This window comes from Mandrillus leucophaeus, unplaced genomic scaffold, assembly GCF_000951045.1.
Source record: "Mandrillus leucophaeus isolate KB7577 unplaced genomic scaffold, Mleu.le_1.0 Scaffold168, whole genome shotgun sequence".
Lineage (NCBI taxonomy): Eukaryota > Metazoa > Chordata > Mammalia > Primates > Cercopithecidae > Mandrillus > Mandrillus leucophaeus.
This window is the reverse complement of record NW_012101676.1, coordinates 201,611-214,326: the sequence shown is the minus strand read 5'-3', so window position 1 is coordinate 214,326 and position 12,716 is coordinate 201,611. Positions and strand designations below refer to the sequence as shown.

Sequence of the window (12,716 nt, the reverse complement as noted above, 5' to 3'; positions counted from 1 at the left end):
TGGGGGCCGACTCCGGGGAAGAGGTAGTCCACGTACGGCCGCGGCACTTCCTCCAGCGCACCGGGGCCGTCGGCGCCGAAGCTCGGGCCCTCGTAGGGGGCACCGCTCAGCTGGTGGTAGGACGCGAACGAATCGCTGGTTCCTTCGAAGCTGGGCCTCCGCGTCACAGGGGCTGGCATGAGCCCCTTTCCTGCCGTGGAAAACACAGGAAGACAGCATCAGAGTGGGTGTGATCAGTGGGTTCCGGCACTTCCAGGCTGGTCCCCCCACTCGAGCGCTGCCCTCGGGGCTGAGGGCCTTGAACCCTGGGCCCTGAGGTGCTGCATTCTGCCCAGCACAGGGTCAGCGGACTCCCCTCTGCCCTGCCAGCAGGACCAGTCGCCCTAATGTGTTAAGAGAGTGGAGACAAGCTGGAGGCCAAAGGGCACATGGGAAGGCCAAGGGCAGAAGAGAAGACCGCGTCCGCATGCTGAGGTGCATCCTTGCCCCCTGGGGACAGCACTGGGGTCACCCTCCTGTCAGGCTAGGGGGCCATCTGCATAGCCAGCTTTGTTTTCAAAACCCTATCATGCCAAATTGTGGGAAGCTGGGTTTACCCCGCACGGTTCCCCAGGCGCGGCTCCCTCACAGAAAGGGCGGACCTGTTTCCACTGTGCAGCAGCTGCTCCACTTTCTTTCACCTCTTTTCCAAATTAAAAGATTTTCTAGTTTTTTTGGTCTGTATCAAAACAAAGCAACATATGCACAACAAAAACCACACAAAACTCCTCTACAAATATCCAGACTGATTTCATCTGCTGCTACCTTAATCCTGACCTCCATTTTGAACATCTCATCTGAAACAGACACCGGAAGGAAGGCCAAAGGCTCCTTTCATTTCTTTAGACCAACTGCTCCACTTGGCTGGACTTAGCAGAGGGTGCCGAAGGGTGTGCCTTGCCCACAGGAAGACCACCCCTGATACGTGGCAGTGAAGGCCCTGACAGCCTGGCACTGAGCAACAGTCACAGGCAAACCAAGGCTTCACCTTCCCTGGGCTCAGAACACATCAATGAACAGACACACCAAAGGCAAGTGCAGAGGGAAATCAGCATGGAACACGGGCCTGGCCTCCCTTTGAGCTGTGCTCTAAGACCTCAGAACTGAAAGAACCCTGACATGGAAGGCCAGCTGGGGACTATTTAAGGAAGTCCCTTCTCTTAAGAAGAAGATAAAAATGTGTGTCCTCTTAACAAGGGAGATACAAGTTACAAAGGTGAGATTTTCTCACCCACGACATGAAGTAGGTTTTATCGAAGGTCTTCTACAAAATAGGGAAAACTCTTGATAATTACTATGATTGTTTTTTTTTTTTATTTTTATTTTTTAAATAGAGACGAGGTCTCCCTCTGTTGCCCAGGCTGGTCTCCAACTCCTGCCTCCTGCCTCTGGCCTCAGCCTCTCAAAGAGTTGGGATTACACAAAACAAAACAAAACAAAACAAAAAACAAAACCAGACCAGACAGTGTTGGGATTACAGGCTTGAGCCACTGCGCCTGGCCATGAATCCTTTATCACACCCCAGGGGCCTCAGGTACCATCATGGGGCCCATGTGCTCCGTCTCGGGAAATTAACATTCCCCCATAGCCAGTAAAAAGCAGGGGTTTGGTGCGGTGCCTCAGGCCTTCACAGGGGATGCTGAGGGGGGCCCAGCGCTCTGCCCACACTGCCTGCCATTGAGCAGCCACTCTCGGAGGCTACAGTGTGAGAAAGCTGTGTTTTAGAATTGAGGAAAGAAGCCGTCCTTGTCAAAGATCCCTCCACAGGCCCAAGAGAAAGTGAAAAGACTATTTTTATGCCCACTTTGCTGACTTTTTTGATCTTTCATAAAACAAGCACACACCTTTCCCTAGGTAGGAAGTACCAAGGTAATCTCAGACAAGGCTGGACGGGGCAAGCGCCAGGCATGTCCCATGGTTTACTACTTGGGGCTGCTCCCACCAGGGCAGGCTCAGGCCAGGGCAGGCTCAGCTTGCCCGTTTCCTGAACGAGGCAATGTGACAGGAGACTGGCTCTGGCCAGGCCAGGCTGGACCCCTCTGCACATGGTTTTGTGTCCTTAAGCCACAAACCATCTTTGTCCACCACGCTGCGGGCCTGGGCTCACCTGGGGAGGTCTGCTTAATGACCCGCACGATCTGCTCATTCCTCGGGTCCAGGTAGCCCATCTTGCTGATGTACTCCAGGGCAGCCTCGATGCTCCTGCTGCCCGTCTGCTTGAGAGCTCGGCCAGCCATCTCCTGGGAGGGAAGTAAGGGAGAGGTAAGCGCACGTCATCCTAAAACAAAGCCCCCAGGGGCTCCCGTCCCCACTGTGCTGGGACACTTTGCCTCTGTAGCTGCTGAGAACCTGCAACGCGCTGCAGGAAACCCTCAGAATGAGTGTGGGTGGCTGTGTGCCCTGCAGGTGCCTGATGACAGAAGCCTAGCACAAGCCACACCATGGACTACTTAGCCTTACGTCAAGGACATGGGAATTTTCATGGGCCTGAAAGAGACTTAATTCTGCTTCTCCTCAGAAAACTTTTGTGGTTGGACTGGTGAGGTCAGGATGAACCTAAAACTAGAAACGTTTAAGGGGAAGAACTGTGGGAGTCAGGGAACCTGGCTTTAACCTCGGCTCACCTCCAAGCTAACTCTGGGACTAGGAAACCTGTCCCCAGGGAGAGGGTGCAGCTGCGCAGGAGTCATATATTACATGCCTACTGTTTACAATGCCCCGTGGTGGCTAGAGCAGCAGAGGACTGGCCCTCAGAGATATGACTTGTAGAAGAAAAGACAGACACACCGACCCAGGACAAGTCCCTCAAACTGCTTGTGGGAAGAACACAGAGACTGGTGGCCACCACAGGAGAGGGCAGGCAAAATGGGAGAGGGCCAGAGGAGAAAGCCTCCTTCCACTCGGAAGATGAGGTGGTGCCATGGCTAGCTGTTCCAGACTTTGGGCAGGTGGAGAGCCCTGGGAGAGAAAAGGCATTCCTGGCAGATGGGACAGCCAGAGCAGAAACCTGGGGAAAGATGGGCCCATGGCAGCAGCACGCAAGGGTAGGTGGAGATGGGGGGATGGACCCACAGATGGGGGCCAGGCTCTCAGGGTTTTGCTCCTGTCTGCAGGCAGTCGAGGAAGCTTTCAAACTGGGACATGTGGCATCAGCAGGTCAGGCTGGGGGCGGCTGTGGGTGCAGAGCTGGAGGCACTCAGGTTGGGGGAGACACAATAGGCAGGAGGGTGCAGAAGAGATGCAGCCCAGTGGGGCAGGGCAGTGAGGCTCTGATGACAGCGCCCTCTTCACCTTCAAGGACAGCTCCGCAGAGCTGTAGGCAAACAGGGAGGGTAAGCAGAGAGAAAAGAACACCATTGAGACTGGCTCTGGGACAAGGGTGAAACAGGCAAAGGCCACAAAAAGGGCTTTGGCAGGAGAAGGGAGGGCTGAGCCCTTTGAAGGTCGACGAGGAGGGCGGCCAGGCAGGAGGAAACTGAAAATGCAGAACCGGGAGCTCCGGAAAGGAGTCCACAGTTACCCAGACAGCAGAGAAGAAAGGGGTGGAGATGGCTGGGTGCGGTGGCTCACACCTGTAATTCCAGCACTTTGGGAGGCCAAGGCGGGTGGATCAGGAGGTCAAGAGATGGAGACCATCCTGGCCAACATGGTGAAATTCCATCCCTACTAAAAATACAAAAATTAGCTGGGTGTGATGGTTTGCGCCTGTAGTTCCAGTTACTCGGGAGGCTGAGGCAGGAGAATCGCTTGAAACCTGGGAGGTGGAGGTTGCAGTGAGCTGAGATCACACCACTGTACTCCAGCCTGGCGACAGAGTGTGACTCCATCTAAAAAAAAAGAAAGGGGTGGAGATGCAGAGAGACCCCGGGACAGTGGGGGATGCCGTGCAGGGCTGCTCTGTAGCAGGAAGCCTGGCCGTGGTCACAGAGCCGCTCTGCAGAGAGAGACGCAGCACTGAGTGTCCCCCACCTCTGGACAGGGCATTGTGGTGCCCATGACCTGAATCACACTCAGCTGTGTGTCTGTGGTTCCCTTAGGACAAGAAGAACCTGGCAGGGCCTGAAACCATGTTACTCATGGCTGCATCTGCCCACTTAATACAGTGCCTAGAACAAATTCAGCACTTATTATCCATATATGATGGTCTAATACGGAATCAAGCTTTCCAGTCCTGGCCATACGCCAGCAGATTGGCAGGACAGAAAACACGGGCTGTAAACTGCCTGGGTTCTTAGTGATGCAGGCGTGGGATGGCAAGATGGCAGGGACAGGGACAGGGCTGCAGAGGAGCACGAGGTGGAAGGCCTGGGGAGGTGCCTCCACATGGGCAGGCCATGCTGCAGTTGAGGGACGTGAAGTGACAGATTGGAACATGGGAATAAGAACAGACCTGTCTGTGAAAGCGGTGCCTGGACTCCCAGAAAGGGCAAGTGTTTACAACCTGGCAGAGCCGCAGAGAGAAGGCAGCAGTGGTCAGAAGGGAAGCACTTCCTGGCCTCACCTGGGAAGGGAGATAAGACTCCCGCCGCCTATTTCACAGCTGTGCTATGTGATGAGATCACGTCTGTAAAGACTCAACAGCTTGGAGGAAGACACGATATAAGACCACATCTTTGTGGGATCACCCTGGAGCTTTCGGCGCCCATTAAAAAAAATGTGCCAATTGGGGCCGACTCTAACCGCAAGCCTTTCCATCAGCACTAACCATTCAATTGCTTCGTCTGAAACGTGACCAACGCTCTGTCTCCTGCGGGGTGAATCACCAGCCTGTGCTCATTAACCCAGTACCTGCCGACTGCCAAGAAAGGGCAGCTCCAGGACAGACTAGGTCAAGCTCTCTCCCTGTTTAGGGAGCACCCACTACTCAAGACGTGTGTGTCTATTGTGCATCAAATCTAGGAACTCAGAAAAATCGGCAAGGAGACCGCAAGTGAAGGCTCGTGTTCAACGGGAGTTTCAAGTCCTAAAAGTGAACCGCACTTCTGAGCAGCTTGTTTATAAATAAACACCCCACGTCAGTCGAGGCTCGCCCTTGTTATCTGCCCACCAACCCTTCTTTAGCGAGTAAGTAGTTCCTATCTACACATTAACTCTCGGAAGATGCTACTGTACATACACACACAGCTATGTTTTAAACATTGGAGGAAATAGGAATCCACTTCCGAATCCATCAGAAATACATGACCTCTAGGCAGAAAGTACATGCAGAGTCACAGAGTGAAGGCAAGCGCACAGCCTGGGGAATGGCAAGAGGTCGGAGCCAGGACGTGGGAGAAGCGCGTCAGAGAGACGCAGCTGAAGCCCGGCTGAGGAGCTTGGCCACTCACCTTCCTTTCTTAAGAATATATGGAGACCAAGCTGGATGTGGTGGCTCACGCCTATAATCCCAGCACTTTGGGAGACTGAGGCGGGAAGACTGCTTGAGCCCAGGAGTTTGAGGCCAGACAGGGCAACACAGTGAGATCTCCTTAAAAAAAAATAGCTGGGTGTTGGTGGTGCATGCCTGTAATCCCAGCTACTCAAGAGATTGAGGCAGGAGGATTGCTTGAGCCCAGGAAGTAGGGCAGGCTGGGCAACAAAGTAAGAATGTGTCTCAAAAAAGAAAAAAAAAAAAAAAGAATATTTTTAAAAAGAAGAATGTACAAAAATCATCATTTAAGGGTCCTTATCTAGCATCGTAGGTGGCTATACCCACACCCCTGGGTTCACCCTCCCCTCTGCTGCTTAGCAGCTGTGTAACCTTCAGCAAATCATTTCCCTACTTTGAGTGCCCTTTTCCTCATCTGGGAAATAAGGCTAACAGGTTGCTCTAGGGATGAAAGGAGATGTCATGTTTTGGCATCAGCATCATTTAAAGGTTAGCTGTTACAGTTCACAAAGGTATCTTATGTGTTTCTGGGAGAAAACATAAAAACTGCAATTGTAGATTTTATGCATGTTTGATATTTAATGGCTCTAATGTTAGTTACTATGTATTCTTCTTACAATAATTATAGAAAGAAATGTAATGAGTTCTTTTCACCAAGCCTCAATAGACACCTCCAATCTCTTCCAGCTTACCTCAGGCTGCTGTGTAAACATTATCCACGTCTTACCTCAGGCTGCTGTGTAAACATTATCCACGTCTATGCATGCCAACATGTGGAAAGGCTGAGCAGCCCTGCCCCAAAGCAAGAGTGAAGCTGCAAGCCAACTGAAGGCGAGGACAGTTCAGGTATGTGCTCCAGTGTCTAGCACGTAGAAAGAGAGCAGCAGATATTTGTTCAATGAATGAGTGACTGAATTAGACTGTGACATAGGATAGATGAAAGGAAGAAAGAGCTACAAGCAGGGAGTGAGAAGATACGGCCTGGTCCACTGGGCAGGTTGCCCTGGTGTGTGGAAGATGGAGATAAGGTACACAGCAGAGATGCACCAAGCACAGACTAAAGGGAATTTCAAATCAACATTAACAACAGCAGCAACTTCCAAGTTTTACTCCATTATCTAGTTTGCACACGTGCCATTCTTCAGGACAGAAGTTCACAAAATCTTAATGCTCTTTGAATGTGTGTGTCATGCACTTACTAATTATTTACAGAGTAATGTGGTAGGCTAACAAGACTTTGATGACTTTGTGTCACCTAGCCACGTGCAACAAGAAAATCCTACACACATTAAATTTTTCTCCTAAAACACTCAAGAAAGCTTAATTTAGGATTGCTTAATGTCTCACAGAAAAAGGGCGCTAATCCTTTGAACTTGGTTACCACGCCCATAAATTAAGCCTTCTCTTCTAGACAGATATCAATGCTGGAGTTGAAGCCATCATATGAGCACCAGATTTGGCACAAGATGCCTGCGGTGTTCAACACTTGCTTCATCAGTGACCACTCCATGCCACCGGCTGCAAGAGTAAGATGACTCAACATGGGCAAAACCCAATCTCCTGCCTCTAACTCACCTGTCCTCTCAGGGCTCCCAACCTTGGAAGCACCCTGACTTTGAGATTTCATTCACATCTCACATCCAGTCCAGAAGCATTTTTTTTTTTCTACTTACATTAGAGTGGTAGAAGATTCTTTCTTCTTTCCTTCTTCCTTTTTTTTTTTGAGACAGAGTCTCATTCTGTCCCCCAGGCTGGAGTGCAGTGGCTCACTGATGAAATATTGGCTCACTGAAATTTCATCTCCCAGGTTCAAGCAGTTCTCCTGCCTCAGCTTCCCTGGGATTACATGCATGCACCACCATACCTGGCTAATTTTTGTATTTTTAGTAGAGATGGAGTTTCGCCATGTTGGCCAGGCTGGTCTCGAACTCCTGACCTCAGGTGATCCACCTGCCTCAGCTTCCCAAGGTGCTGAGATTATAGGTATGAGCCACTGCGCCTGGGCTGATAGAAGATTCTGGATACTTTGAAGGCAGAACTGCTACTATTATTCACACTCCATATCAAATTCAGCAAAACCTAACATGGCATCAACTTTATGCCTCACAGTCTGGGGAGCCACAATGGTTACAAAATAAGAGTCTGACGGGCTCTTACCTGGAGCCTTTATCTGCTACCCTGTGGGCTATTCTTGCAGATTCCTAAATATTCAATGAAAAATTATTTTGTCAGACTTGCTGTGGAACAGAAGCTAGTAGGGCTAAATACTATGGCACAAAGGGCGCTCTGAGGGGCCTGGCAGCCTCACCGCTTCTGGAAAGCAGTGACATGCACTGCAGTGGGCTATTCTCAGCTTGGGGTGGTGGCCCTGGACCAGACAGAAGGAATTTTTCCCACTCCATTAAAGCCAGGCTCCTCCAGAGGTTTTCTGCCTCATGGCTAAAACAAAGAGACTGGGGAGGGATTGAGAAGGGCAAGACAAACTGAGGTTTCACTGCTGCTACTGACAGCTCTTGTAAAACTCCACTTTGGGTGTGTGGATTACATGTGAATAAAGCAGTTTTGAACATCTATACCTTAGGTATCTTTCCCAAGAGATTTCTCCTCTTATATTTTGTCAACAAATTGGTGTTCACTTAAAACTGGACCTAACCACTATGAAGCCTGGAAAATGTGAGATCTGCCCATATGCTATCTGATATAGAAAGGACTGCAAAAGAGGCACTTTAACAAAATGGCGAGGTGGTTGAGGTGTGGGACACCTCAGGCCCTGCCAGTATCTTGAGGCTGGTCCTCTCAATTGCAAGAACCACACCCCAGCTCCAACGCTCCCCATGGGATGATCCAGGCCTCTGTTGCAGGTACATCACCATTTAATGGTCTTCTCTGCTGTCCCTCAGGGAACCTGCCCTCACCCAGCTCTCCAGCTGCTGACCAGCTGCCAGGCAGCCCAGCATGGGCTCCTGACACACCCTCTGCTCTCCGGGCTTGGTCCCCCTCTAGCAGGCACAGGGCTTATGAGGACGGGTGGGAACTGGAAGACGTTCCTTCAATCTACCACTCAGCTCTTAGCAAGGCAGGAGCTGGGCTCACAATGTCTAAGCAGCAGAAGTATTTCACGTGCATTGCCATGTGAATGCAAGTAATTTAAATACAGTGACAATTATTATGTATGAGGGAAGGAATTTCCTATGGAGATCCTCCCCCACTCAGCCCTTCCTGGTAAGGAAGCATTTTTCAGGCCTTAGCAAAACCATACCCTAAAGTTTTAACATTCCAACTATGAGGTTTGGCTGAAAAAGTACAAACAAGCGCTCTGGCCCTATCGTGTCTGCGTGGGCCTCTGTGTCTGCCTGTCTCTCAGGCTTCCTCAGGTAACTTCCACTTCCGTCGTAGCTGACGCCTGCAATCCCAGCGCTTCGGGAGGCCGAGGCAGGATCGCTTGAGGCCAGGAATTGAAGACCAGCCTGGGCAAGACCCTCATCTTTGTAAAAAGTAAGAAAATTAGCTGGGCATGGTGGTGGGTGCCTGTAGCTCCAGCTACATGGGAGGCTGAGGCAGGAATCACTTGAACCTGGGAGGTGGAGGTTGCAGTGAACTGAGCTCATGCCACTGCACTCCAGCCTGGGAGACAGAGCAAGAGAGCGTCTCAAAAATAAATAAATTAATTAACTAATTAATTAAGAAAAAACGAGGACTGAGGGGAGAAGAGGAAGAGGGGCCAGTTGGCTGGCAGAGGAGACTGCGCCGTCTCTGGCGGGATCCTGTGCTTCCTTGGAGGATTGCCCGCGGGCTGGTCTTCAGAAGAATCTCTGACCCAAAGGCCTAGATTTTTTGACGAGAACATAGGAGCCGAGAGGCTGGAATTTCCAAAGGGTGTTCCAACTCCACCCGCACGGACAGGCGCCTGGAAGAATGAGGCCCCTCCGGGCCCAGGGCTCCTCTATCGGCCCCACTGCGAGCCCCTCCCGCGAGCGCGGTGCTCCCGGCCCCACGACCTTGTCCACGCGGGCGAGGCGGGGCGGGGTCGACAGCCCTGGGCTGGTGGGGTAGAGGCCCATGACCTTGTCCACGCGGGGCGAGGACCGCAGCGACACTGTGCACGCGGGGCGGGGGTCCTGGCGACCTTGTCCACGCGGGGCAGGGACCCTGGCGACCTTGCGCACGTGGAGCAGGGGCCCCGCGACATTGTCCACGACCTCGTCCACGCGAGTCAGGGACCCGGGCGACCTTGGGCCGGCGCAGCACGTGCCATGTGCAAGCCAACTGTGACTGGAGAACAGGTGCAGGACAAGTGCAAGCAGCGGCCTTTGGAGTTTAAACGTCTGTGCGCTTGAGGAAAACGAGTCGCCACCTTGCAGGGATGCAGCACAGGCTCCGGCCCCCGCAGTGGCGGCGCCGCAGCCCCCGAACCTTGGTACACCAGACACGCGCCCGGGGGACAGCTGCTGGGCACATACAGGTAGAAACATATGTCTTTTTGAAAGGAATGAAGAAGTTTGGCATGTTTTGTTTTTGTTTTGTGTGTGGTTTTTTTTTCTGAGACGGAGTCTCGCTCTGTCGCCCAGGCTGGAGTGAGTGGCGCGATCTCAGCTCACTGCAAGCTCCGCCTCCCGGGTTCCCGCCGTTCTCCTGCCTCAGCCTCCCGAGTAGCTGGGACTACAGGCGCCGCCACCTCGCCCGGCTAATTTTTTGTAATTTTTAGTAGTTAGCCAGGATGGTCTCGATCTCCTGACCTCGTGATCTGCCCGTCTCGGCCTCCCAAAGTGCTGGGATTACAGGCTTGAGCCACCGCGCCCGGCCTGTTTTGTGTATTTTTAAGGGCCATGCTAATCTCTGTATCGTTCCGATTTTCCTATCTGTGCTGTGCAAGCCAGCACCTTTTTTTTTTTTTGACTTTTGCTCTGTCACCCAGGCTGAAGTACAGAGGCTCGATCAGCGCTCATTGCAGCCTGGCACTGCCGGGCTTAAACATCCTCCCATCTCAGCCCCCTGTAGTCAGGAGCCAGTACGCTCGGCTAATTTAAAAAAAAATTGTTTTTGTAGAGATGGGCTCTCACTATAACCAGGCTGGTCTCAAACTCTGGAGGACAAGCCATCCTCCCACGTCAGCCTCCTAAAATGCTAGGATTACAGACATGAGCCAGGGCGCCTGGCCTTAAATTTGTCCTAAAATAAAATGAACATGAAAAATCCTTGGCCTTGCCAATGATCACAAGACCAGCCTGGACAATGTGGCGAAACCTCATCTCTACTAAAAATACAAAAAAAAAAAAAAAAAAATTAGCCAGGCGTGGCGGCACACACCTATATAGTCCCAGCTACTAGGGAGGCTGGGGCAGGAGAATGACTTGATCCTGGGAGGCAGAGGTTGCAGTAAGTCAAGATCATGCCACTGCACTACAGTGTGGGCAACAGAGCAAGTCTCCATCAAAAACAAAACAAAACAAAAAAAGAAACACTGATAAAGAGCATTTTATAACTATTGTTAGCACCAAAATAAGGTCAATAATGATAAAGATAGGCTGGGTGTGGTGGCTCATGCCTGTAATCCCAACACTTTGGGAGGCCGAGACAGGCAGATCACAAGGTTACGAGATAGAGATCATCCTGGCTAACACGGTGAAACCCCATCTCTACTAAAAATACAAAAAATTAGCTGGGAGTGGTAGCATGCGCCTGTAGTCCCAGCTACTCGGGAGGCTGAGGCAGGAGAATCACTTGAACCTGGGAGGCGGAGGTTGCAATTGAGCCGAGATTGTGCCACTCTACTCCAGCCTAGGTGACACAGCAAGACTGTCTCAAAAATAATAAAGTAATAATAAAGATAAATGGGCTGGTAAAACTATTCTTGGTAAACCAAAACTATTCAGGGGTGAATATTTATTATCAAAAGTTATTAAATTTTTTGTATCCTGATTTAACAATTTTACTTCTTGAAATTTATCCTCAGGCTAAAATAATTCAGTTTTTAAAAAATGATTTCCATAATCATGTCTGTCAGATTTAGCTATAATATATCAGCCCCTGAAATAGTAAAGTGTGGGATGGGAGTTAGAGGCCATGTGGTCACCACTAAACAATAATTATAACTAATATAGTCCTCAGAATATACTTACCACAGCCAGAAATAATACTTCCTATAAGTATAACTCTAACAAATCTACCACTGTTCTAGATACTGAGTATGTAGCAAAAATAGGCAAAAACAAAATAGGCAACTTTCAATAGTGTAAACAACATGAAAAAATGTTGACTGTATAAAATGTTATGTCTCTTAGTAACTATGTACACAAATCAGCTATGCCTATGAACAAGAGTTTGATTAGAACATGAAAAATGGAAGTATGACTTAATTTTACGACAAAAGAACAATAATTTCTTTTTGTTAAAGAGAGCATGACAATAAGATGCTTACACATATATCAGATTCCATTATAACAAAACTGCCTGTACTATCTAGCTACATAATTGTGGACAGATCACAAAAATTCTCCAGATCAGTTGTGTCCAATAAAATGGCAAGATATGAATATACAAGCTAATCCCAAAGTTCCTTTTATCTGTAAAATTCCCGGATTTTGAGGGATGTTTGCTAACACAAGACTTAATTTTTGTCACAGTTGAGATAGGTGAACAGAGGTGAGCACATTCCACAGAAACCTAACCAAAAATTCTCTATTAGTTTACACACACACACACACACACACACACACACACACGCACACAAGGCATGGTTTCAGGGGTCCTGGATCCTATATTTCTATTCATGTGTAACAGTGCTACCAAAAAATGGGCACTAGTAATTTCTCCCATCCCTGTATGTACAGGCTGCAGCTCCCAGTACGAAGCGGAATCTACTTCCCCTCGCCTTGAATATTGGCTGGCCTGTGATTTGCTCTATCAATGGAATGAAGCAGAAGTGCTGCTGTGCAAGTTCTGAGCCTCACCCTTAAGAAACCTGGCTGCTTCCATTTTCACTCCTCAGATCCCACCGTGGCTGGAGACAGATCCAGTTAACTGTGTTGCAGTTCCAACCCATGAGTGAAGCCCTCTTGGGTATTCAGCCCCAGCTAAGTTCCCAGTGGAATGAGCTACATGGAACCCCAGCAGATACCACATGGAGCAGAAGAACTGCCCAGCTGAGCACAGCCAACTCACAGAGCCATAAGAAATAATAAGCCATTATTTTGCTGGCGCACACCTGTAGTCCCAGTTACTCAGGAGGCTAAAGCAGAAGAATTGCTTGAACCTGGCAGACGGAGGTTGCAGTGAGCTGAGATCGCACCACTGCACTCCAGCCTGGGTG

The 12,716-nt window shown here is 50.0% G+C and overlaps 1 protein-coding gene across 1 annotated transcript in view; it reads right to left on the bottom strand.

Moving 5' to 3' along the window:
* The window catches only part of LATS2 (large tumor suppressor kinase 2), a 92,571-nt gene that overhangs the window by 15,890 nt on the left and 63,965 nt on the right, over positions 1-12,716 (bottom strand). The window contains exons 3-4 of the mRNA XM_011976540.1: positions 2,147-2,279; positions 8-190 (exon numbers count right to left, since the gene is read on the bottom strand). Coding sequence (XP_011831930.1) covers positions 8-190; positions 2,147-2,279 — 316 coding nt within the window. The remainder of the gene's footprint in view (positions 1-7; positions 191-2,146; positions 2,280-12,716) is intronic.